Genomic DNA, 25,708 nt, shown 5'->3' with positions numbered 1-25,708 from the left:
ATCTGCTTCGACAGCACCTGCGAGCGAGATTCCCATCTGTTCCGTTTGGTAAGTTCTTCTGGCTATTTGGGTTTCATCCATCCAGACCGGAGTTTCATCTTTTCTTCGTTTGGGTTTGCTACTGGGCACTATGGACTTTATGGACATATAGTGGTGATCCTACTTTCTCTCTGTTTGGCTTTTTTAGGCCTTCTGTGCAGCAATCTTTCTTTGATTGCTTGCAGACCCGCTGCATAGATCATGAGGTCTTTTTGGCATATACTGAAATTTTCAGTTGATGTAATTGTAGAACCTTTCTTTGAGGTTGCTACTCATATAATATAATCAATCAATGAATTCACCAAAAAAAGAAAAAGTGTGTGTGTGTGTGTGAGAGAGAGAGAGAGAGAGAGAGAGATGTATTAACGTCCGCGAAAGACCTCATGGGCCTATGGGACAAGGTACAAAGTACACCAAATGATGATCAGATACAAGCCTCAGTGGGCTGGAGCAAAGGGCGCACTAAGGCCCTTGCTAAGTGCTAAGACTATTAAGCTAAAAAATTGATAGCTCTACAGAGCTCAATGGCTCAAGAAAAATCAAGTATAACCCGAAGACTAGTAACTATCTGAGAGTTGTAGCATGCCGAGATCTAAGGCTCAAGCTGAGAAGCCAAAGACCGGCACCATGGTGGCTCACCTGTGAGCAATGAAAATGTCTCGGATTTGCGTCTGTCGGGCTGTGCCATGCTGTGGTGGTGGAGGGGGACATGGTCTCCTTGATCTCTGAACCCGCTAGGCTATGTTCAAAGTAACCCCTCCCCTCGGGCGGTCTCCTAAGAGGAAAGTTGTGATAGGACGGACCTCAACACAGTGTGCTCTGGTCACTCTCCGTGCTGCATGTGGTCTCTGCATCCCTCTCTCGATAATCCAAGCTGCCCGCATGTCAGCTATCTACTCCACCTCCACCCCGATATGTCTTGGAGCTAACTCAAATGCATAGAAGTCTTTGACGTGGCGCTGTGCTCTGTCAGCCTCCCTGTCCTGTGGTCTAATCACCTCTTGCTGCTCTTTGAGCTGTCGTAGTAGGGTCTCCTTGTGTCGGCGCATCTCAAGTAGATATAGCCCAATGCAAACCTGATCTTGGAAATGGATCAATCGTGAGAGTGGGCTGAAGCCGCTCCCCACCTGGTAGAGGCAATGGTATCGTCCCTTGATCTCATAGTCGGCTGGGCAGACACATAGAAAGTGCTCCTCTGTCTCAGTCACTCCTAGTGTGCAAAGCATACATAGCTGCTGCTCCCTGGGTATGCCTGTTGCTCTCCCCGCCTCGATCCTCAATTGATGAGATGAAACACAGATATGTCCAATGGCAATCCTCAATGCATACGAGACTCCTCTATCCTCTAGATACTGGTTCTGATGATGAATCCCTCCTCCTGGAGGACTCCAAAAGTCTCCATCGAGGCAAGTCCCAGACTTTGTGGATGAAAGTCACTGTCTGAAAGATGGCATCGATCTGTAGGGGAGTCATAATGAACTTTGCCTATACCATCTCATGTGGAATTGGGCTTACTCCGAATCATCCTAGCCCCCATAGTCACCAGTAGCCACTTAAAATTTCTCCACTCGGTCTTCAATAAGTCACATCCCCAAAAGGATGCTGCATATATGTCCTTCGGTCGTACTAGTGTATCGAAGAGCCAGTTCTTCGTTGGTGGGTCCTAAAAGTGTGCCTGAAAGCACTGTCTCTCTAATCTGGCCAAAGCACCCCGTCCTCGTGTGAGTCGTGCTTGGGCTGTGTGTGTCATCGTGAAAAGGGGTCCTGTGAAGATTGCTCCCAGATATGTGCAGGACTGCACTATTTCCATTGGCTCATCATGATAGGTGAAGCTGAGTCGACGAATCACTCCATGTGAGGTATTGAAGACCATAACCTTGGTCTTCCCAAGGTTGACTGTCAAGTCTCTCTCTTTGCAAAACACCTCTAGTGCCTCCAGAGGTCTCTGCAGCCCTTCCGCTGAGGATGATATTAGAACTATTTCATCAGCATATAATAATATCTATATCATAAGGTCACCCAAGAGTGAACCCTTGCCTCCTACGCGATCTATGAAAGATGTGATCTCATCGATATAGAGTCTGAAGAGAGTCGGTGAGAGTGGAGATCCCTGCTTCACTCCAATCGTGCTCTTGACCCAGTCCGATAGACCACTTGGGACACGTACTCTGCCTCTGATTGACTCACTCTGCCTCAGCGCCCCCTCACCAGCTCAGCCTTTCCACCTCCCTCCCCCCGCCTCTCTCCCTCACACTCTGCTCTGCATCCTCTCCCTCTCCCTACACCCAGCCTCTCCCTACGCCCCCTACACTCAGCCTACCTAGCCACCCCCTCCCTACGCTCAGCTACACTCATACCCCGCCCCCTTCTCTGCTCCTCCCGCTCCCGCTTCAGCCCCTCGCCACCTTCGCCACCTCCCCCCCTCCCCCCCCTTTTTTTATTTTTCCCAACTTCAAAAAAAAAAAAAAAACTCCTCGCCATCTTAGCCTCTCCTTCTCCACCTCCTGGCTGCCTCTCCACCTCAAGCTTCCACACCGCCTCTCCACCACCTCGCACTGGACGTGCCTCCCATTATGGGGGGGAGCCGGTGCTCCCGTTCCTGGTCGGACACTAAGACCTGCACCCACCAAAAAAAAAAAAAAGGGTCCAAGAGAAATGGGGGACAAAGCCAAGAAAGACGACGACAACAACAACAACAACAAAAAGCAAACGACACAACTGAAATCGGAGGATGTGAACACACATTACAACCGAAGTGGACTCGGGGTAGACAACAAGGCAAAGGCAGAACCGAAAGGCAGGACCCGCCTTAGCTTCTTCAGCCTCTATCTCTACCTCAACCTCAACTTTCGCTATAGTTTCAGTTTCGGTTTCAGCTCCAGCCTCAGCTCCCTCTATCTCTATCTCTACTTCGACTTCAGCCCCCGCTTTAGGCTCAGTTCTAGTTCCAGTCTCAGCTCCCTCTACATCTATGATCAGTGACATACTCATGCCCATGGCGCCGGTTGTTGTTCCCTTCCCCTCCTCTCCTGTTACAGCTCTCGCACAGCTTATGACCCCTACTTCGGAGGTGTCATACACTGTTCCGCATTATGCTTCACTCTCCCCTCTCCCTCTCAGTCAGCCCATGCTCCCACACCCCATTGGGATTGCCTCATCCATTCCACTGTCATCTCCGTTCCTCACTCAGTCACCATCCAGTTTCCGGACTCAATCCCACACTTTCATGCCACAGTCACCATAGTTTCAGGCCACGTCAACCCATCTGGAAGTCTCCTCAATAGTAGATTGCATGCTCGCAATCTGTGCCTCGACCACCGGGGTACTCCTTGGGACAGTGTGTATGGCTGTGACCTCCTGTCGGAGTTGCATGATATCCTATCTGAGTCCCTCAATAAGACCCACCTACTCCCGAATGGCCCTAGCTTGCTCCTGTATGATGCGGCTCTGCTCCTGGTTGAAGCGGACTTGCTCTCGTGCGAAGCATAGGGAAGCGGGGTCTATGAGACTCAGATATCCGAGACCCTGTCCTACACCATTTGGAACTGTAATGGTACCTTATGGTCAGAACCAGGGAACTTCTCGGAATCCTATACAGACCACGACATAGTCTTTTATACATAGACACATCAAAGTCCAAAGCGCCCTCTTCCAATAGTCAGCAGATATACATGGGAGTCTGCCTATAGAGATGAGACGAGGGGTACAGGAGAAGTTCGAGGTTCAGGTGGAGTTGCAGTCATTTTCAGATCCACACTTCAGGGGACCATTTCAGTAGAGCAGAGATACACATTCCAGATTTCCTTGGATCCGGATTCGACGCATGGACAGCCGGGATCTGTTTGTCACAGTTTGCTACTTCCCCCCTAGGACCTCCCACTTTGCCAGAGATATCCGAGGTTATGATGAGACATCCCCATTTGCTGCCCTTTATCAGTCCATCGTTGACTTCTCTAGCCGCGGAGAAGTCCTTCTAGTGGGGAACTTCAACGCAAGGACAAGGGCCCATCAGGTAGCACTTCTTGACTTTAGAGATGATTCCACTCTATTGCCAGATATTGACCTTGAGGAGGCAGGTATACTACGGGTTTCGGCTGACAGGCGAGGTCCATTCTCATCTTATGGGCAAGCCCTATTAGACCTCGGCAGGATACATGATCTCATTATCTATAATGGTCTTGACAAATGGCCCGCTTCAGGTAGTTTCACATGCTTTCCACATGGGGGGAGCTCCACTGTTGTTGATTACATCATGGGATCCCCTGTCTTCACATCTCGCATTACTGACTTCATTGTAGCACCTCCCCCCCAGGGGCTGATCATACATACCTTTTCTTTAGCATCTCCACCTCCCTTCGCACAGCACCTTCCACCCCACTCAGTGCTTACTCCACCTACCACGATATACGCTTTGATCGGGATCACTCACCTCCTTACTCTGGCCGTCTGTACATACTTCTCGCTTATATTGCCTTCATACCCCTTTTAGAGGATTGTGCTGCCCTTGTCACCCACTCACTATACGAGGCTGCCATTCACGCTTTCCCCCACACCACCCGCTCCACCCGCCCACCACCCCCTGGAATTGTACCCTGTAATAGTTGGTACGATGATGAGTGTAAGGCTTTACGCCGTCAACTCAGATTCGAAACCAAAAATAGTCTTCCGAGCGCACTAGATACGCTACGTGAATACCGGAGACTAGTACGGAGGAAGAAACTAGACTTCGTTCGTTGGAACGAGGAGGAGCTACTGAACATTTTGTTTAGTAACAACTCTAAGGACTTCTGGCGGAGATTTCTAGAAAGACCGTCCCCTCCGCCACTCATTGACACTCAGATCTGGTTTGATTATGCATGCATACTTTATGACATCCCAAATCAGCCAGTCCCTAACCTCTCACACATGCCTCATCCCACATCCTGCACCCTCTTCGCTAGAGAAGGGGTAAAGGATGCCGTAATGAAACTTCATAATGGCCGAGCGAAGGGTCATGAGGGGCTATGCACTGAGTTCATTGCATATAGGATTAACCTCTTAGCCCCGATCTTAGCAAAGCTTTTTAATGAAGCTGTTTGTTTGGGATTTCCACACACTTGGACCATTAACACTATCTCGCCCATCCACAAGGCAGGGGATCCCATGAGCCCGGAGAGCTACAGGGCCATTATGATTGGACATGTCATGTCCAAGATTTATGCATCAGTACTTGACTCCGAGGTTAGCAGACTTGCAGAGTGTCGAGGACTTGAGCAGCAGGACAGGCCGGATTCCGACGTGATCATGGAACCATGGACCACATTCTCACGCTCAGATGTATCATCGAGGAGGCGAGGTCACGGAAGCAGAGGGTTTATGTTGCTTTGTGGATTTCCACAAGGCATTTGACACAGTTCCGAGAGCCTGCCTCATACGGCGCCTACGGGACTTGGGTTATGACCAGGAGATCATTTGGGCTGTCATGGCACTTTACGGGAGCGTTTCTGGCAGAGTTCGCGCAGGATCCGGGTGGACACACGAGATCATGAGCACCATCGCGGTCAAACAAGGTTGTCCTTTGTCGCCTACCTTGTTTGGCCTCTACATTGACGAGCTTGAGATAGTGGTGCAGACACAGGGGGGTCTAGGTTGCTCTCTTGCGGGGAGGCTGATCTAGATTTTGCTCTATGCAGATGACGTGGCTCTCTTGTCTTCCTCAACAGAGGGGCTTCAGAGACTAGTTCTTTTGTGAGTCTCATGATTTGAAGGTCAACATGGGTAAAACCAAGGTCATGATCTTCAATACATCTCGAGCCATCATGCGTCAGGAGCAGTTCACATTTGCGGGGTCATCTGTTGAGATAATTTCATCATACAGTTATCTTGGGGTTATCTTCTCCGGACCCAGCTTCACTATGAGACCTGCGATGCAAGCACACTTGAGTAGAGGGTATGCTTCATTGGCCAGACTAGAGAGGTAGTGCTTCCGCTCGCACTTTCAGGATCCACGCACCAAGGGGTTGCTTTTTGACTCCTTGGCTCGCCCAGCGGGGATGTACGGCAGCCCTTGTTGGGGGCCAAACTTGTCGGATACAGAGTGGGCCCGTGTGGAGCGGCTACTAGTTCTCATGTTATCACGGATGATTCGTGATAAGTCATCCGTTCCTCACCAGATCATTCAGGCTGAGTTTGGGTCACCCCCTTTACAGCTAGATGCTGCATTTCAGGTCATCACATATCTGTACCGAGTTAGGGAATATGGGGATTATACCTGGAGGCGTAGCAGGCTACCATGGATAGCTCTATCCTCTTCTATGGCACTTGCAGCAAGAGGAGACCAGAGGTGCTGGTATGCACGTACAGAGAGATGGTTTGAGCGATTGGAGCTCCACATGGATAGACTACCTCCCTTCCAGTACAGCATGGATGCTCCGTTTTCTCCCCTCTTATCACAAGAGGTCAACCAAGTTATCCGTGAGGATCTACTACAGCTACACACATTTCGGACCTGGTTGGGACTGAGTGAACTCCCAGTGAAGCTTAGCTTCTATAGAGATCACTTCTTACATATCACAGCGGAGGGTTTCATTGACCCACCAAGATACATGCAAATTCACCTACCCCTCTCGCTGAGGATCTCTCTTGGGTAGTTCCGGGTCTCTTCACACAGACTTCGCATCGAGAGTGGCAGAGCAGAGCGACTACCCAAGGAGAGGCGCATATGCACACTGTGTGGCATGCAGGAAGTTGAGATAGAGGAGCATTTCATCTTCAGGTGTCCTGTGTACTATGAGATCCGAGGGCGTTTCCACTGCCTCTTCAGGGATAGTTATGGGATTTTGGCATGTTTCCTCTCCTACCCAGAACAATGGTGTTTGGTAGGTTTCATTCGTGAGGCACTTAGACACCGTGAGAGGATACTTTAAGCACGGAGACAAGAGCAGACTTCTTCCTCAGCTGATCCCTCTCAAAGCTCTATCACGGAGTTCTTTTAGCTAGATCACATGAACCCCCACGAGACGAGGCCTCGACATGACCGTGACCTAGAGCCCGTGACCCGACAGTTCAGACAGAGGGTCGACACACAGATCACACTTGGGGACATCCCCTCCTTTAGAGTCGGAGCCCGACCGACGGGGGTCACAATAGCCCTGGTCAAACGCAGAGCTACGACCAGGAGACATGCCAGGACCGCACCTCTGAGTGGCCAACAGCACTCTATTGCCGACTTCATGCCTCCACTGCCTCATCCATCCTGATATCTTGCTACTGCCGATGATGATGATGATATTGATGACGATGCTGAGACTGATATATAGTCGACCATCGACATGACTATGTTGTACTTAGGACTTAGTACTACCCTTCTGCATTTTTGCATTTTGCATTGGTATGGACGCTCGTTTAGTAGCTCCACTACCACAGCTTATTGTATCAGGATTTTCACAGTCTCATAGACCCATCGGTCTTCCGAAGACTTTAATAAACTTTCTTTCTTTTTTTCTTTCTGGCCTCGGTTCTCATTGCCCAAGGAAATTTCATAATGCAGGCTAATCAATGTTAGTAATGTTTTCTATAAGTACATATACATGTCTTGTAAATCTGTGATAGTTTTTAGGTCTACCCCCCTCTTTTAGAAAAATAAAAAATGAAACCATAAATTATGCCTCTTATGCCTCTAAACTTTAAAAGTCTTTAGAGTCTCGTAGCTTACACGCCTCTTGTGGCACACCACTTACCGTTATGCACCAAACTAAACAATAAATGTACTCACACAAGCAGCAAACTATCTATCTAAACCTCAACCACTCTAAGTCTAGCAAAAGTTTCCCTACTTCAAGGATAGTTGTCTGAAAAGAATGATGTTCTATGGTTCAAGAAAATCAAATGGAACTCTTGGCATTATTTACCACACCCTCTTAAATTTACATGACAACCTTGAAAACTATCAAGGGTACAAATGCTTTTTGAAGAACATCTACCCATGACTTACAATTTCATATCTTTTGGTTGCTTCTTCAATGGGAGTTGATTTTTCTGCAATGGTCTGTGGCGATAACTTCAATAACTCATCCATGTATGTGAGAATATCATTTGCACAAAACCTCAAAGCTTCCAGTCTTTTTTGTGCTCCCTGAAAAGCCACCTGCAATCCATTGGATGTATTTTAATTCAAAGAATTTCATTTTTATTCATTCTCCTTACATAAATGTGTACAGTTGCAGCGTATCTCAGCAGATTATTTGACAAATGTCTCATTTCTCTTACAATTTACAATATTCTGAGCTCTTACTAAATTCTTGCCTAGAAATCGAAAACATCTGTGTTGCACTTTTTCAGCTCTTTTCCCTAGAAACAAAAAAATCTCTGCACATTCGATCCTCTTCTCTTTGGATTAAATTGCCACTGCTGTGATTCAAGAAAATTTAAATCAACTGCTATGAATTTTAACAAACCCTGGGATTATTCCCAAAATGGAAATTAGCAATGATAACCATAAGACAGTTACCTCATGACATTGAGATCACACATATTAAAAAACATTCAAGTAGCATTCGCAAAAACATCAGATCAGCAGAAGGATATAAGCTGAAAATTTTGAGGCACCACAGATTGAGATAAGTAATTCTATGAACACAGAATGTTTCTTTTGCTAAGCTTTTGCTTCTTTTTCCCCTTCATCTTGGTCATTGAGTCCAGGCTCTCAAAGATCTCCACCAACACCTTTTTGGTCTCATATGGGCAACATGACATTTGAGTACGTCCCATTTTTTGTGCTGCCAATTCTGAGATAGCATTGAGCTGCAAATCCTAAGAGACATGGCCCGCGAATCAAGGAGCAAACCCCAATGTGAAGGGCAAACACATTCCCACACAACACCTGTTGGTGAAAAGTCATTGCCATACACCAGAAGGACGCACCTTTCCAGATACACCCTTTGCGCAAAGGCACACTGCTTTGGAGGAACACACCCCTTTGAATATGGATGCAACCTTCCATGCTATGCGCCTGAAGAGATACCTACTCAAGAAAAGCTGCATCATTTCATGAAGGGACACATTGGTGATGGGTCACATCCTTTCGTAACCAAAGGACATGTGAGCAGCTTAAAGGAGATGCATCTCTTCACAAAAGGACACCTGCCCTAAACCAAAGGTCACAACATTTTGGGGGCTCTTTATAGCCAAGCACCCTCCGATTGGAAGGCACACAACACACACCAGCTGCTAAAACTGCCGCAGCTCACAAATGACCCACCCACCCCACCCCAATTTGAAAACTTCACCTCCCTTCTCACCAGTAGCCTGCAGTCTCCCATACAGGCCACATAGTCCCTATTGGCTGCGCAGGCAATGCCCCTCCTCCACCATCTACACAGCCCCCCTTATATCCCCCATTCGACAAAAATACCCCCCCCCCCCCGCCCCCCCCCGAGCCGCCATCTCAAAAAAGGAGAAAGAGAGATGCGACCCTTCCTAGCTGTTCTCCTTGCAGCCATTGACCATACATGGCCCCTACTTCTTGCAAACTAGGCACAATGGCCCTAGTTCATCTGTTTACGGGAGGCTCTACCTCTGCTTTGGCCTGGCCATACAACCGTACAAAGTTCCATACAGTCTCTTCCCAACAGACGTACAGCCCAGCAAATCTGCCACCCAGCCTCTAATTGCACCTACCTCAGTTTAAATTGGCCATACATCAATTTAAATCCAAGCCAAAAGACTCTCAGTCTTAAACTGATGTATGGCCGATTATGTTTCTTTCCAAGTCATAATGTAGGTACTCTAAATAAATGGAGCTGCTTTATGCACTCCCTGGTAGCTACCCTCCCTAAGCTGATGTACTAATTGGTTTTCATGTTGTCCCATAGACTTCTTGGTCTTCCGTGGACGTTAATAGACTTTCTTTCTTTCTTTCTTTCTGCACATTAAGGCCTCAAGCATCGATGGGGGCATTCCCTGGCCTTGTGCCCCTCCTTTACCCTTTCTTGGCCTGTTATAACCTTCTTGATGCTACAAGTGTTTACTCCATCATCGGCACTCCATCTTGATCAATGTTTAGTCTCTGAAAGACCAAAGGATTAAAGAACCAGATACAATGAGAAAACTAAGGGATCTACTTGGCAAGCTCCACACCCAAGACTAATATTTGAGACCATAAAAAAAAGGGGAGAGAGCACACCGTGATGTCTTTGCAGAGTGGTGCATGTAGAAAATCATATCAATCTACAAGAGGCCATAGAAGATCATTACTGAGGAGTGGGCTAGTCATTTGTCTACCTATGTGTCAGGTCCTCTATACACTATCTGGAGGACCAAGGCCAAGGAAGACGAAGGATAACAAAAATAACCTCAATGGACAATGGTGCTAGTAAAGGCTGGCATCATCAAGGGATGAAATCAGTGGTAGGACATTGCTAGTGGTCAGCCCGGTAGCCTGCTCTCCTCCTTTGTGGGAGGACGAGAAAGAACTCGTCTCTTGGCAAGTGCCACTGTCATTTCTGTCATTTGTCTTCCCAACTCAGAGAGTAGAGAGGAGATATCTATGGTCTCAAGTATGTGTCAACATGCTTGCCAGTCTATCGTGTGATAGTCCCTGGGTCTTGGCTACATCGTCTCCCCCATGATTGTTGGTGACATCTAGGTGGAAGAAATCAGTGATCATCCTCTGGTTGGGACCCATCAAGGCCTCCTAATCTCGCCTTTGAACTCTAAGCACCCAATCTTTGCTCTGATCAAGGTAACCAAGAAAGTTGAGTGCGGTCCAAACCTGTCCCTGAATAGGCAATGGTGTCCTCAAATTCCATACTACACGGGGCATCTAAACGTGAAGTACTCCTCTAACCCAACCTCTGCATGTCGCATAAGGTGCAAAGTCGGCCCTCACAAGGAATGCCCTCTGCGTTCTGAATCAATACACAATCGGGTACAAAGATGTCATGACTAGAGAAATCACTATTTTATCATTAATAGACATTAGGACATTATTACATCATGCATCCATTTGTTTGATGGTGCGACATGTGTTGTATTTATGATGTATATTGACCAATATTGTTATGGTAGTGGATCATCTGAGTAGAACTCGAATGCAAAGGGGCGGAATCCCCCCCCCCCCCAAGACCTATGTCTACATAAAAGGAAAAAAGCAATGCAACACGCTAGCGATTGCTATAGAAGAGCTAAATAAATCGACAACAGACTGTCATTACTAGGAGACTTTGCAAAGGAAGTGCATAACCTACTTGCAAAACAAAAAAGGTATTGCCGACGAGCTACAAGAAGCTGCAACCAGACTGACAAAACAATAAGCAGGTTTTGAGCAAAGGGAAGCCATAGCTGTAAAATCCAAAATGTTAAATTTCAAAGTGTTACATGCTCTAAGAAATCAAGGATATAGAAGTGATGTAGAGACAAAGCTTTGATTTATATTCTCTCCCTTTGTCTATTCTGATAGCTTTAACACATTTGAGGATTTGGTTTTCAACCATGGTAATAAACTCCTCAAAATATTTAGGGGACTCAGGTTTTTCTTTTAATTAAATCCATGCCTTTCTTGAATAAGCATCACTAGATGTCACAAAGTACATGTTTCCGCCAATGGATCTAATGTTAATTGGACCACATAGGTCAAAACATATCAATTCAAAGATGCCATTCACCCTTCAAGCTTTCCTTGATAATTTTTACGGCTGTTTTTTCCCATGATACATCCTTTACATATCATTTTCTGATGCTGAAGATCAGGTAGGCAATTTACAACACCTTTTTCAGTTCATAAGAACCAAGCTTTGCATGAAAAACAAAGATGATCCATTATAGAGAGGAGCTTTCAATATTGAGGTAAATAGCAGTTAAACAATGTGCTCTTTGCAATCCCTTACTAAGATGATTGTGGATTATAATAATAAAAGAACTTTGAAGAATAAACGAATTGATGTCACTTATGAAACATTGGTTGAAGAGGCTAAAGAAGATGCTTGATGATGAGGTTTTGTTCATGTTTAGGTCCTTACATGCACTAAGAGACAGCTAGCCAGTGAACATCCGAGGTGAATGTCTACTAACTGCCGCATAAGAATAAGTGTTGCAGCTCCGTACATCATGGTCATGAAACCCATGCACCGTGCATGTTCCAAGTCACTGGCGTCCAACTCATGGAGATGATGGGGGGGTGCCAAATAAGGCACCGATGCTTGGAAGAATGCGTGAACTTTTGATTGAGTGGATTTTTGTTTGGGGTTTGGAGAGGCAGTAGTCCAGATCTGCCTTGCTGGCCAAATTTTGTCTTATCCGTGAAACATAAGCATAACAGTACGACAAAATACACTCAAATGCATTACACTTGAACTTTTCTTTGTCCAAGATTCTTGAAATGTCATGTTTTTCATTGCTTTAGTGGATGAATCTGCATTTCAGGATGGTACTATTCGTTTGCAGCCACACATTTGCAGCCACACACTGTGGCAGATACCTTTTCATTAAAGTGTTCTATGCTGGCTGCTCATTATATACGAATGGCTACCCATCCAAACGTATATCATGCTCAATAATCTCTGTTGTAAAGAGATGTTCTGACACATAATTGCTTTGTTCAACATTGCTTGACTGATTCACATTTATGAAAGTGTCTTGGACTGCTTGCTGTCCTTGAACTTGTTCTGCCTTGTTTTTCTAGCATTCATTCTCATAATGCCACATTTTTCCACTATAGCAATAGTTGCTCATTTTGTAGGTCTTGGTTCCATTCCTTAAACCATGAGCATCTCAGCATTGTGGTTGGCATTTGCATTGCCACCACCTCTGCTTGCATGAGTTAGGAGTAGAAGGATAATTTTTCGCAAATTTGGCTTTGCTCTTCTCATGTCCATGGGTTGCAAAAGCTTGGTCATTCCCATGACCTCCATCCATGTGTTGCATTGATTGCTCTTCCTAATAAAGCAAGCCAAGCATCTCTTGCATGGTAGGCATGTTGGCATGAGCTGCCATCTACCCACTCATCAATGCAAAAGTTCAATCAACTCCCACAAAAAACTTTCCTAGAGACGTCCTCAATCTTCGATCTTTTAACCTGCAGCTCCTATTCCTTCGGTCCAGCTCCACCAAGGTAAGGCCTCCCAGAACACAGGTACAATCTAGGTGGCACCAACTGTCAATGGTACCACCATCTTTGATCCAACTCTCTCCTTAGAATCCAAGGACAACCTGGTTCCTACCAAGCACCATGCTCCCTAGATTTGTTTCAACCTCTCTTTACTTTGGCACCATCCAATCCACTTGAGCAATGAGATCCTATGGCTGATCCACATAGATCCCCATCACCAAGTATCCCTCCAAAAATCTTGAACCACAGGCTCCAAATGAGCTCACACCTAAGAAAATATATCGTATCTTAACCTATTGATGTCCCTACCTCTACCATAAGGCTTTAACAAGTTTACCTTTTTCTACTTCCAATATCCTACAACTGAGCCTTGAAGAAGCCTTTGAAAATCCTATCCCTATTAGCAAATCACACTCCTCGAAGCAATCATTATTGTCCTTGACAAAATTCATGCAAAAGGCATTGATGGTCTTTGCAACAAGACTTCCCCTTTTGTTTGCCTAGAAGACTTTCATCCTCCACTTTCTTAGCACCTAAGCAACACCAAGGAAAACACTTTGTCCAGAACAAAATACTGAAATCTGAATGTATGCACTGAGAATATACATACTGTTGGATCTACCCGTACAACTGCTTATACAATTGTGCCATAGAGTTCAAAGTAATTGGCATAAAAGCCTTGTGCTCCATTTTCTCACCAATTGCCAAACTATGATAAATCCATCGGGTTTTGAAAGCATGTCTCCAATGGAGCCTTTCATGACAAAGTTCTGTGGAAAGAAAGTCTCATCCTGGCCATTGGGGTTACGTTTACTATTCATAGAGAAGGAGCATTCGTTTTACTAGGAGTCGTCACAGTGTAGATGTTCCAATGGAAGATTCAACTCCAAATGATTTACATTTTGAAATCAACAAATTGTTTTTTTCTTTGGTCTTGCCCTGTGTGGGTGATCAACACTTTTTCTAGTCTTGCTCTGTCCTTGCCTATATGAGTGGCCAAGCTTCTATCTTTTTTGTCTGGTCCTGCGTAAACACGTGTCATTTGCCGTTCTATTTGGCCCCGTGTGGTACAATGTCTTCTACTTTGTTGCTCGGGTGTACAATAGTTGTCCTCTTGTTATCTTTTATACCGGGGGGAACCATAGTTGAAGGGCAGTGACCATGCAGCATTGACGTGGCATCTTCCTAGCATGGAATTTATGTGGCAGAGCATGACATCAACAAGGTTACCTGATTTATGCAGGGTTCAGCATCGAGGCAGTTCTCGTCTCTATTTCATCTATTATACCATCTTTCAAGAATTTTTAATTAACTTTCTTTCTTTCTGTTAGATTTTTTGGTAGAAGCTCAGCCTAGTTGTTCGTGGCTGGCAACAGTCTGTGCGTGATCTACACACCCTATCGCTGATGCCAAGAGAACTGAGGAATGAGACAAAAAGGATGGACACGCAAAGTCCGTTCTCATCGCAAATGTTGGATTTCCCCTTATTAATCACATGATTAATGTGAAAACTCCGGCAAAAGTATGGAGATATTGTAGGATAAATTTGACGTGCGCAATGAAGGCCGAGTTTTGCAACTCGAAGGACAGCTTCACACTTTGAGGATGAGAGAGGGAAATTCACTCTTCACTCACTCACAAAGCTCGAAGTTATCACTAAGCCTCCTGACTGCGGTGTAGTTATAGATCTCCCCAACCTGAAAATCCACCTCGCACCACGCTTCTGCTACTCCTCATACCTCACAGACTCACAAACTAGACTTCGACTGCTTGACTCTCTGGAATCTCCACCGACTACTCAGATTCTCAAGACCTGGATTGAGCTTAGTCTCTGGTCAAAACCTGGGAGATTTGATACCAATGCTGGATATTTGAGAATCAACTCACGCTTTCAACAGTAACAATCCCTCTCGTTCAATTTGTAATGAAAAGAAATGAAAATAAAGAGCGTTGGCAACATATATAACTTGAAAAATGGCTCAGCCGGACCAAGCTTGCTGCCAATTACAAACGAATACAAGGCATAGACAGCCAGACAGTTGCCAGCCACGAACAACCAGGCTGAGCTTCTACCAAAAAACCTAAGAGCCTATAAGACATAGAGATCAAACGACGACTCTCATCAGAATGAAAAGAGAGAGACAGAGAGAGACAGAGAGAGACAGAGTCCACCATGCAGAGTAATTTGAAATAGAGGTAGAGAACTGCCTCTACGCTGAACCCTGCATATATCACGTAACCTCCTTGATATGATTGGTCTGCCAGGTAAATTCCATGCTAGGAAGATGCCACGTCAACATTGCATGGTCACCCCCTTCCCCCCCCTTAGAGACTACTCCATCACTAAATGTAATTCAACTTCTCTTTCACATGAGTCATGTGACTAAGTCACGCTTGCAAACAAATCCTATTTCCAAACACTTTTAGAACTGAAAATAATAATAGGTGTGAAACGTTGAGATTGATACACAGGAAGAATAATCATTTTTCACAAACAATAAGAAAACATGCCAATAGCATAGAAATGCTGAAACTAAGCATGTCCACAATTTATTGATGAGCTCCAGAACATACTTGAAAAGATTGTTGAGCGACCATAGAGACTTCCCTTGATGGATCGAATTGAGAGACCCACCACGCACCCATTACAGACCGCAGATGTGGAGCCATCCCTCTTCTGCAAAATGCGAAAGTTAGCAAAACATCAACACTACAGATAGGCAAGTCACATGCAACTGCAATAAATAAGCATGAATACATTACCACAATTAAAGCTAGTACAAGCAAGGGAAAGTCATATATTTAATGTACAACAGATACCTAGTTCTTTTTTATTTTTCTTTTTCCATGAAATAGGCTTCTATTGAGTACGAGAGAGACAGCCAAGAGAAGGAAACTAAAGGCAGAAATACATCATGCAAAACATAAAAATCTGGTGGGTAAATACCAATCCTAGAGTCTGAACATATGAAAAGCTATATAAGAACCAAGACTATGGCTAGAATTTTTTTAGATGAATCTCTAATCTAATTTTTGCTTTCATAGAGTCTGAACATACGAAAAACTATATAAGAACCAAGACTATGGCTAGAAATGCCACGTCAACATGTTTTGGAATCATCAAGGGAAGATCCAATACATTCCCCATCTTTTTGAGATGGATCTCTATTAGAGTTTTTGCTTTCATAGTTTATTTTATACACATATCATAGAGGTGTTCATACTTTAACTCCCTATACACCTCTACTTTCCCTACTTGGTGTATGAACATGATGTATTTCTCATGGGCTTTTTTGGCCTTCTGTAGACATTAATAAATATCCACATTAAGACTCTCTTGAGGCACCCTTGTATGCTTGAGACTACAGGAGATTCATCTGGTTGTCAAGGACAACTTGTGGCAAGTTTGTATTCAGCGTATCTGGACATTCTCGATGGAGGTTGAATCCTCATAAACCTTTCAATAAGGGAAAGGGAAAGGCTATTGTACAAAATGTAAACAGCCAATCACACCTTGGATGGGTGGCATTACTGATGAAGAAAAGAAGAGGTTGAGTAGGGAAGGTAAATGTTTCGGATGTAAGAAACATAAGCCAGGGCATAAATGTCCTATTCTCTTGGCTAACATTGCAAAGACAAATTCAATCAAAGGGAAAGCTAGAAAGAAAGAAAGAAAGAAAGTTTATTAAAGTCTTCGGGAGACCGTGAAGGTCTATGAGACTAAAGATAACTGATACAATGAGCATAACGGTGGTGGTCTCAAAACGGGCCAACCAACCGTTTCTACAAAAAAAGAGGTTATGAAGGACTATGTGTCTAGTCCTGATACAAAAAATATGTGTCTACCTCCAGATGATACAAAGAAGAAGAAGGGGGGGGCACAAAAAAGTGGGGTAGAGGGGGGAGATACAGTATACATGTGCAGGTGGTGATCGTCAGAGACCAATCATAGAGGGGCCGTCAAATGGGAAGTCGGAAAAAACCCTACGATAGATGATTGGCCTCTGACGTCACGCGGCCTAGTCGAGCTCGGTCGTCGGGGGCGGCGAGTGGCCCTGTGGATGAGGGCAACGGTAACCCCAGTGGGGCGGGCCGAGAGCAGAGACGAGATGTCATGGACCTGGATGTGTGAATCTGTCCGCTGACGCAGCTGTCGTGACTCTGGCTCTCGCTCACGTCCGCGTCGTCGGCTAGACTGAGAAGAGGTATCCTGTGGCCGAAAGAAGTCAGTGATAGGCCGCTGGATATCCTCAAGCTGTGTGTGCTGCTCGTGTCGCCGTGCTCCGAGAGAAGTATCTCGGTGGCGGGTCATCTCATGTAAGAAAGCGGCAAGGCACCGCTGATCCGAGAATTGTAGCATGTGTGAGAGGGAGCCGAATCCGTTGCGGAAGAGGCAGTGGTATAGAGCATCCAAGTAGGAGGGTGAGGCTTCTACCTCCTGATCCCAAAAATCTACAATGGCTATCGAACCAAGAAAGAAAGATGTATTACCGTCTTTTGGAGGCCTTGCGGACCTATGAGACAAAGTAAGGTAACCCATACAAGCCTACTCTGGGCCAAAACAAAGGGCACAGTAAGGCCCTTATGCTAAGTACTACACTAAATAGAAACTAAAGAAACAAAGCTAGTACTCAAAACTTAGGGTCCAAATACATAGCCCGGTGCAAGAGTAGCTCTCCTATCAGCTGCGAAAATGTGCCAGGTCATCTCTCTCGGCGGTGGGGGATATGGTCTGCGTGAGCTCTGTATCCGATGGGCCATGTTGATGGTGACTCCTCTAATCGGGCGGTCCCCTCCAAATATAGTTGTGATGGGCTGAACCTCCATCGTACGTGCTCTGGTTTGCCCCTGCATATCTAGTTGCGCCTCTCCTCGTCGTCATCTCATCTCACTAACCCACTCAACCCTCATATCCTCTATCTCCTCCTCTTCAACTCCACTATGTCCAAGGACAGACTCGAATGTGTAAAAGTCTCTAACGTATAGCTGGGCTCGATCTAGCTCGGTTTGGTGTGTCATTGTCCCCTCCTGCTCTCTAATGTAGCGTAATAAAGTCTCTTTGAGACGTCGCATCTCTATACGATAGAGGCCAATGCAAACCTGGTCCTGGAAATGAATCAACTGTCGGGAGAGAGGCCTAAACCCGTTTCCATGCTGAAATAGGTAGTGGTATCGACCTCGGATCTATGTTCACCGTTTTGTTCTTGTTGTCGCTCTCGTGTCTCCTTCAAAGCACTTTATCCTGTGTTGCTCTCCTAGAGCTTCTGTGGGCTTTGTAGCAATGCTTCCGCAAATGTGCCTCCCTGCTACTCCAGTGGACAGCCCAATGTAAGGCGGTGTTTGCTACTTCGAAGCTTGACCTCCTTGCTGCTTCCGTCTGCAGCCAATGGTGAGGCACAAGTATCCCGTGAATACTGACCTCCTTGCTGATGCGTAGGCAGCCCATTCTGAGGAAGTTCTGCAAGTGTTCTAGATCAGAGATGTAAGTACGCATGTCCATGATGTAAGGGTCATGAGTCCACATGTTTGGTATGCGAACTAACGACTAGTAGTAATTGTGTTGCTATGATAAGGATAAGAAAGCTTCAACTTCAATCCTGCTTACGAAGTCACAGGATCTGTGATTTGAGGATGGTGTGATAATGATTATGATGGATTTCTTGGAACGCAATAAATATGTCACTTATAGGCCTGAATGGCACCTCAAGAAGAGAAGGTTTGACAATGAACCGTAAGGGAAACGGACATGCCATGTAAAAATTCAGGTGATGTGCAGTTGGGGATTCAAACAGGCAAAATGCAGGAAGAAATGGCTCGGATGCTTGACATTAAGACCAGCCAACATGCCTTAAGGATAAAAGAGCTGGAAGATAAATTGATCAGCCTACAAGCAGAAAATGATGCCCTAAAGCACGCACTCAAAGGGAAGATGGTGAAATACAGACCCTCTTGAATGAGGAATTGAATATGCTCAAGGGACAATTTCGAACTTTACAATTGCTAGAGGGGTTTCACGACTAGGGTATTCAAATGGCGGACCATCTCCCTCCCTTTCAGTACCCTTGATCATCTGATCCAATGGGAGGAGATCAACCGTATTATACGACTGGACCTGCTCCAGCTCCATATTCACGGACTTTGGGGGGGGAGGGGGGGGGGAGGTCCAGGAGTTTCCCACCAAGATCCGATTCTACCATGATCACTTCTTGAGAGTATTGGTAGATTGAGTGATCATTAGACCAAAGTACTCGGAGGACAGACGAGTCTCACATGCTCTTAGAATCGCCATTAGACAGATGCAAGTCTCGTCCCACTAGCTGAGGATTGAGGCAGAGAGGTACACCCAGAGAGCAGCGGATATGTAAGCTATGCACCTTGAAGGAGGTGGAGAGAGTTACAGCTGCAAAAGGAACCCCGGAAAAAACACACAGAAGCACATAAAATCAAGACGGCAAGCAAAATTAATGCACTCAAGGTAGGAGAACAGATTTTGGGGGCCGCAGGTCATCAAGCATAGTACTCCCAAACAGAAATATTATTACATAGTGGTGTCCTGAACATTCTTAATTCCCTCATCAAATTATCGGAGGCAATTTTAACAAAAGATATATGTAGTCTGCTCATGGTTGTAGCCCAATGATCCAGTTCTTCGAAAAGATAAATCTCTGCCAACAAATAGGCACAAGTTCTAGATTCGACTGCTAATGCATTTTAGGCACAACAGATACATCACAGATAATCAGTCCATACCTATCCATTTTCCCACTTCTACATCGGAAGATCCGAGAAAAATTGAGGGTCTCTTCACCTTACATATACATGTCAAATATATGATGAGCAGATACAAGCAACAGCAAGAAGGCCTTATGAGAACATCCTCACCCCACAGCCGTTGTAAGGATGGACATTGCATTGTGTACCGCCTCTCTAACTTGTTGATTATCATCTTGCACCAGCCTTTTGTACTCAAAAATCTGGAATTAATAACATTATATATTAATAGGATATCATGATTTGAAAAAGACCAAAAATGTATAAAGAAAAAAAAAGGGAGTACAGTACCCAATTTGAAAGTAGTTGACAGAGTTCACTAGGAGGCCGTTCCTTGAATATAATACCCAAGGCTCTGAGTGCCTTTACCTATATACCAGTAAACACCTAATATTAAACCTGAACATCTTCAAATTACAAACCGAACAGAACAATTATAAAATGACCAGAAGAAGGTTCCACATTTTGTGATGCAGGTTTACTATTATGCAGTAATAAAGGTTTACTATTATGCAATAATAAAGGCCATAGAAGCAGAGTTTTGAAACAGCATACAACAATGTCTATATCCCACAATTTCCTTGTAAATCCCCCTTGTCTGGATAACGCTTTACTCGATGCAAATTTCTGGATATGAAGGCCTTTAGGATAAACGTGTGCTATGAGTCATTCAGATAAGAAGATAATAGGTTTATGAAAGTCTTTTTTTTTTTTTTTTTGGGGGGGGGGGGGGGGGGAAGAAGAACTAGATTCTATCAATGCTTGAAAAGGCCATACAACCAGCTTCCACTAGGAGCTGTCGATGAAAACTAAGAAAAGAACTGGTTGCCAGCTACAAGAACAACCATCCGTTTCCAAATCTCATGGCTCATCGCCTATAGAGAGTCCGAAACAAGAGCTAGAAACCACGCTGATGGTCTATATGCCCAACGAATACCCCTCACGGAAAGGGTGTAGAAAACACAGTCGCTCTCGAGCCTGGAGTACCGCGCTCCCAAATGGCGCACAATGTGAAGATAATATCCTGCTAGATGGCTACTAGAGTAGCCGTCGGAGGCCCCCCATCACCCTACTGCATCTGGCCTGACAAAATATGAAGAGGGGAGAGGAGAAGAGTGGAGATGAGGAGAGAGGACACAGCTAGAGAGCACACCACAAATGACTAACTGTACACTAGATTTAGTTGAAAAAATAGAATATATACAAACCCTTTTAGGGTTAGGGTTAGGGGATCTAACCCTTTCCTTTATAGCACTCTATAAGGTTAGTGATATGCACATATGATCACGTGATGGTGCTATGCACACATGATCACATGATGTTGAGCGTGAACTCTCAACACCTTCCCTCAAGATTAACATCATGAAGTAGGCCTTCCCTCAAGATGATGATTCTGGGGAATCAAAGAAGGACTGAGCATTACATTCCATCACACCCCTTTAATGAGAATGTCCTTCCTTTGCGTCAAACCAAGAGCTAGTCGATGTTTCTCGAATAGCTCTTTACCGAGTGGTTTGGTAAAGATGTCTGCAACATTTTCTTTGCTATCACAATGCTGCAGTGTGATGTCCCCAAGTAACACTCTTTCTCTGATGAAGTGCTCTCTGACATCAATGTGCTTTGTCCTGGAGTGATATACTGGATTTTTTGCCAATGCTTGAGCCGATTGATTATCACAGTATATTGTTGTTGGCTTTGACTCATCAAAGTAATCTGTTTCTGATAATAGTCTTCTGAGCCATATAGCCTTACATGCACCTGTAGTGAGTGCCCTATATTCTGCTTCAGTTGAAGACAAAGAAACAATTGGCTGTTTGTTTGACAACCATGATATAGCACCTTGACCAAGGAAAAATGCATATCCCTGTGTCGATCTCTTGGTCTCATGATCTCCGGCATAGTCACTGTCACAATATCCATGCAACCGTGGATGACTTCCTCTGTATTCTATCCCAAACTGTCTTGTACCTCTGATGTATCTCAAGACTCTTTTGGCTGCATTCCAGTGAGACTGTTTTGGATTTGCCATAAACTATGCTGGTGAGCTTACTGCATAACAAATATCTAGCCGTGTGATTGTCAGATATATAAGAGATCCGATGAGCTGCTTGTAGTATTTGTCATTAACTGTAGGCTTTTCTGAATCTTTAGTAAGTTTCAAACTCTGTTCCATGGGAGTGGCTGCAATCTTGCAATCTGCCATATGAAACTTCTTCAGGAGACTGTCAACATACTTGAGCTGACTCATGAATGTGCTATCTGAATCTCTCTAGAACTCAATTCCAAGACAATAGTGCATAAGTCCAAGATCTTTCATGTCGAACTCTGCCGATAAGTCTTGTTTCAATTTTTTGATGAAGCTATCCTTGCTTCCTGTCATAATCAGATCATCTACATACAAAAGTGCAATAGTAATGTCTTCCCCTTGAACTTTGTAGTAGAGAGTATGATCTGCATTGGACTTCATGTATCCCAAATCAGCAAAATACTTGTCAATTCTGATGTACCAACTTCTGGGTGCTTGCTTTAAACCATAGAGACTTTTCTTGAGATGGCAAACATTTTTCTCCTTTCCTGGTTCAACATAACCTGCGGGTTGTTGCATGTAGACTTCCTCGTCTAGAGAACCATTCAGAAATGCATTCTTGACATCGAGCTGATACACATTCCATTTACTGAGTGTCGCTAGTGATATCAAGAACCGTATGGAATCCATCTTTGCTACTGGAGCATAAGTCTCATCATAGTCCTGACCATATTGTTGTGCAAATCATTTTGCAACTAGTCTGGCTTTGTATCTCTGAATACTGCCATCTGGATTGTACTTCACTTTGTATACCCATTTGTTGGCTATGGCCTTCTTTCCTTGTGGAAGGTCGCATAATTCCCAAGTGTTATTTTTATACAAAGCATCAATTTCTTCGTTCATAGCAGTTTGTCATTCTGGCTTGTCTGCTGCATCTTCGAAGTACACTGGCTCTTCTGTAGCCATGATGGTAGTCATAAGAGCATAGTTGGTGGTTTCCACCTGAATTGCTTTGCCTTTCTGAGCATATGTCAATCTAGCTGGTGGTTTGCTTTCCCTAGTAGACCGTCTGAGCTGTTGTGGCGCTGCTGGCAATTCTTGCTCTTCTTCATCAACCTGTTCTGTAGATGACTGTGAAGTCGATGCTTCTATCTCCTGTGTAGGTGAGGTTTTCCATTCTGATTCCTCATCAAACATTACATCTCTGGAGATAATGACTTTGCGGTTAATGGGATTATACAATTTGTATGCCTTGCTTTCTTCACTGTAGCCAACCATGATGCATTTGCATGACTTCGCATCCAATTTTCTGCGATGATCATCATGTATGTGGGCATATGCTATGCAACCAAATACGCGGAGATGCCCAATGCGTGGCTTGTGTCTAGTAAATGCTTCATAAGGAGTCATATCTTGTATCGGTTCGGTAGGAAGCCGATTAAGCAAGTAGTTTGCTGTAGCTATTGCTTTTGCCCAATACTGATTCGGAGGATGCTTTTCACTAAGCATTGCTCTAGCACTGTCTGCTAAAGTCCCATTCTTCCTTTCAGCTCTTGCATTTTGCTGAGGAGTATCTGCACATGTGAATTGTCTTCGAATGCCGTGATTTCTGCAAAAGTTCATGAATGTTGAAGACATGTATTCACCTCCTCTGTCTGATCTCATGACCTTGATCTTTCTGCCCGTCTGGTTTTCTACCATGGGTTTGAATTCTTGAAATCTGGAAAACACTTCAGATTTCTCTTTCAGAAAGTAGACCCAACAATATCTGCTGTAGTCGTCGATGAAGGTCAAGTAATAAAGTGAACCATTGATGCTACGGGTCTGGGCATAACCCCATACATCTGTATGAATTAAATCAAGAATACCTCGTGCACGAGAGGTACTTCTGACAAAGTCGGTTCGCTTTTGTTTGCCGAAGCAGCATCCTTCACAAACCTTTCCAAGAAACTGTAGCTTCGGAATCCCAATTGCCATATTCTGATTCCTGAGATCTAACAAGTACTTGAAGTTGACATGACCATATCTCTTGTGCCATTTTGCAGATAGTGGCATCTGTTGCATTTGAGCTGACATGGCATGCTTATCTGGTACTGTAGCTAGCATTCTGTATAAGCGTCCTTCCTTGACACCTTTTGCTACTAGCTGACATCTTTTGGATTTGTCTTTGATAGTGCATTCATCACCGTCGAAAATGACTTTGTAATTGTGTTCCGTCATTTGACCTACTGACAAAAGGTTCTTGCTGAGCTTCGAAACATAGAGCACATCTTTGACTAATCCTTTTGTACCAGTGAAATTGTTCATAGGGATAACACATGTCCCTTGAACTGGATTCGGTGTATTATCTGCTGTGTAGATGACATTTTTTTGTCCTTCTAATGGCTTCATTTCTGTGAACCATTCCTGATGATTTGTCATATGAGATGATGCACCGCTGTTGATGTACCAAGGATCCTGTTCCACTTGGTCGACTTGATAGCTGAAATCCTCTTTGGGATTGAAATCAGTGTCCAGGTGCATTGTATCAGTCTGATGCAATTCCTCGATTGCAAGAAACATATTTCCATGTTCATTTGCAAAATGACTATGACTAGAATGTCCACCACGATGATTTCCTGTTCCTCGGGAATTCCCTCGATTACTGCTGGATTGATCGCCTTGGTCGTATTGCTTCTTCCGGCAATCTCTTTCATAGTGTCCAAACTTGTGACAGTAGTTGCACTGGATGTTTGACACATTGGTGGATGCATTTCCTCGTCCTTGAAATCTTCCTCGGTTGGAATGATTTCCTCTTTGCTGATTCTAATGTTGCTGAGGATGATGTTGATGCTGATGCTGATTCTAACTTTGATTTTGTTGATAATGACCACTTTTCTGGTATGATCTACCTCTGTTTCTGCCTTTGCCTCTGCTTCTGTTTGAAGCTGTGAATCCCTAATCATTAGAATGACCTTTACGTGCTTGAATTGCCTGAGCCCTGAGTTCTTCACCAAGTAGAACTGACTGAAGTTCTTCCAGGGTTGGAATTTGCCGTTGGATGACAATACTCTGGACTAGATTCTCGTATCCCTCTCCTAGTCCATTCAGGATTACTTGAACCATTTCTGCGGGGTTCATAGTCTCTCCTACTACTGCAAGTTGATTGTTGTAGTCTTTTATGCGGAGTACATAAGCATGACCGGTTTCACTGCTGTTGCGGAAACTTTGGTTGATCTGGTTTCTCAGGGTGAGAATCTGGATGTGTTCTTAGACTCGTAAAGAGCTGCGAACATATCCCATGCTTCTTTTGATGTCTTGACTGTGTTGAGCTGTCCTAGCATGACATCTTGCACATTCTACTTGATCAGGTGATAGGCATACTTGTCTTTCTTATCCCATTCTGCTTGAGCTCGGGTAATGGCAAGATCTACTACTGGTGCAAAAACTGTTTGTGTAGATGTAGATCCCGATGTAGATCCCGTTGCTGGTGCTGTGACAACAGATGGAGTAGAGCTACTGGTGGCTGGATCGGCCAATGGTCTAGGTGTAGACCCATCGACATACTCCCATTTATCCTAAAGCACAAGAATGGTCTCCATTCGGTATTTCCATGTACCGTAATTGGAGTTGTCTAACTTAGCAGATGCCTCCAGATTGAGGTTGCTAGTCAACATGGTGCAAGAAATGTACTCAAAAGTGTCGTGAAGATCTCTGTATGAATCAACTGCAAATACACTGAATATGCCAAGTGAAATCTCTGTACCGTCGCTGAAGATAGAACTGCACTATATAAAATCTGATCTGTA

The 25,708-nt window shown here is 44.6% G+C and overlaps 1 protein-coding gene across 2 annotated transcripts in view; it reads right to left on the bottom strand.

The window, feature by feature from the left end:
- Positions 1-25,708, bottom strand: part of LOC147902677 (HEAT/U-box domain-containing protein) — a 167,833-nt gene that overhangs the window by 84,905 nt on the left and 57,220 nt on the right. For both annotated transcript variants that reach the window (XM_087373689.1, XM_087373690.1), the window contains exons 4-7: positions 20,186-20,263; positions 20,006-20,097; positions 15,698-15,800; positions 8,012-8,164 (exon numbers count right to left, since the gene is read on the bottom strand). In XM_087373689.1, coding sequence (XP_087229815.1) covers positions 8,012-8,164; positions 15,698-15,800; positions 20,006-20,097; positions 20,186-20,263 — 426 coding nt within the window. The remainder of the gene's footprint in view (positions 1-8,011; positions 8,165-15,697; positions 15,801-20,005; positions 20,098-20,185; positions 20,264-25,708) is intronic.

The sequence above is a fragment of the Dipteris shenzhenensis genome, chromosome 4, assembly GCF_047967505.1.
Source record: "Dipteris shenzhenensis isolate YYH24624 ecotype China chromosome 4, Dip_SZ_1.0, whole genome shotgun sequence".
NCBI classification, from domain to species: domain Eukaryota; kingdom Viridiplantae; phylum Streptophyta; class Polypodiopsida; order Gleicheniales; family Dipteridaceae; genus Dipteris; species Dipteris shenzhenensis.
Note: the sequence above shows the minus strand (reverse complement) of the source record. Positions and strands in the feature narration are given on the sequence as shown.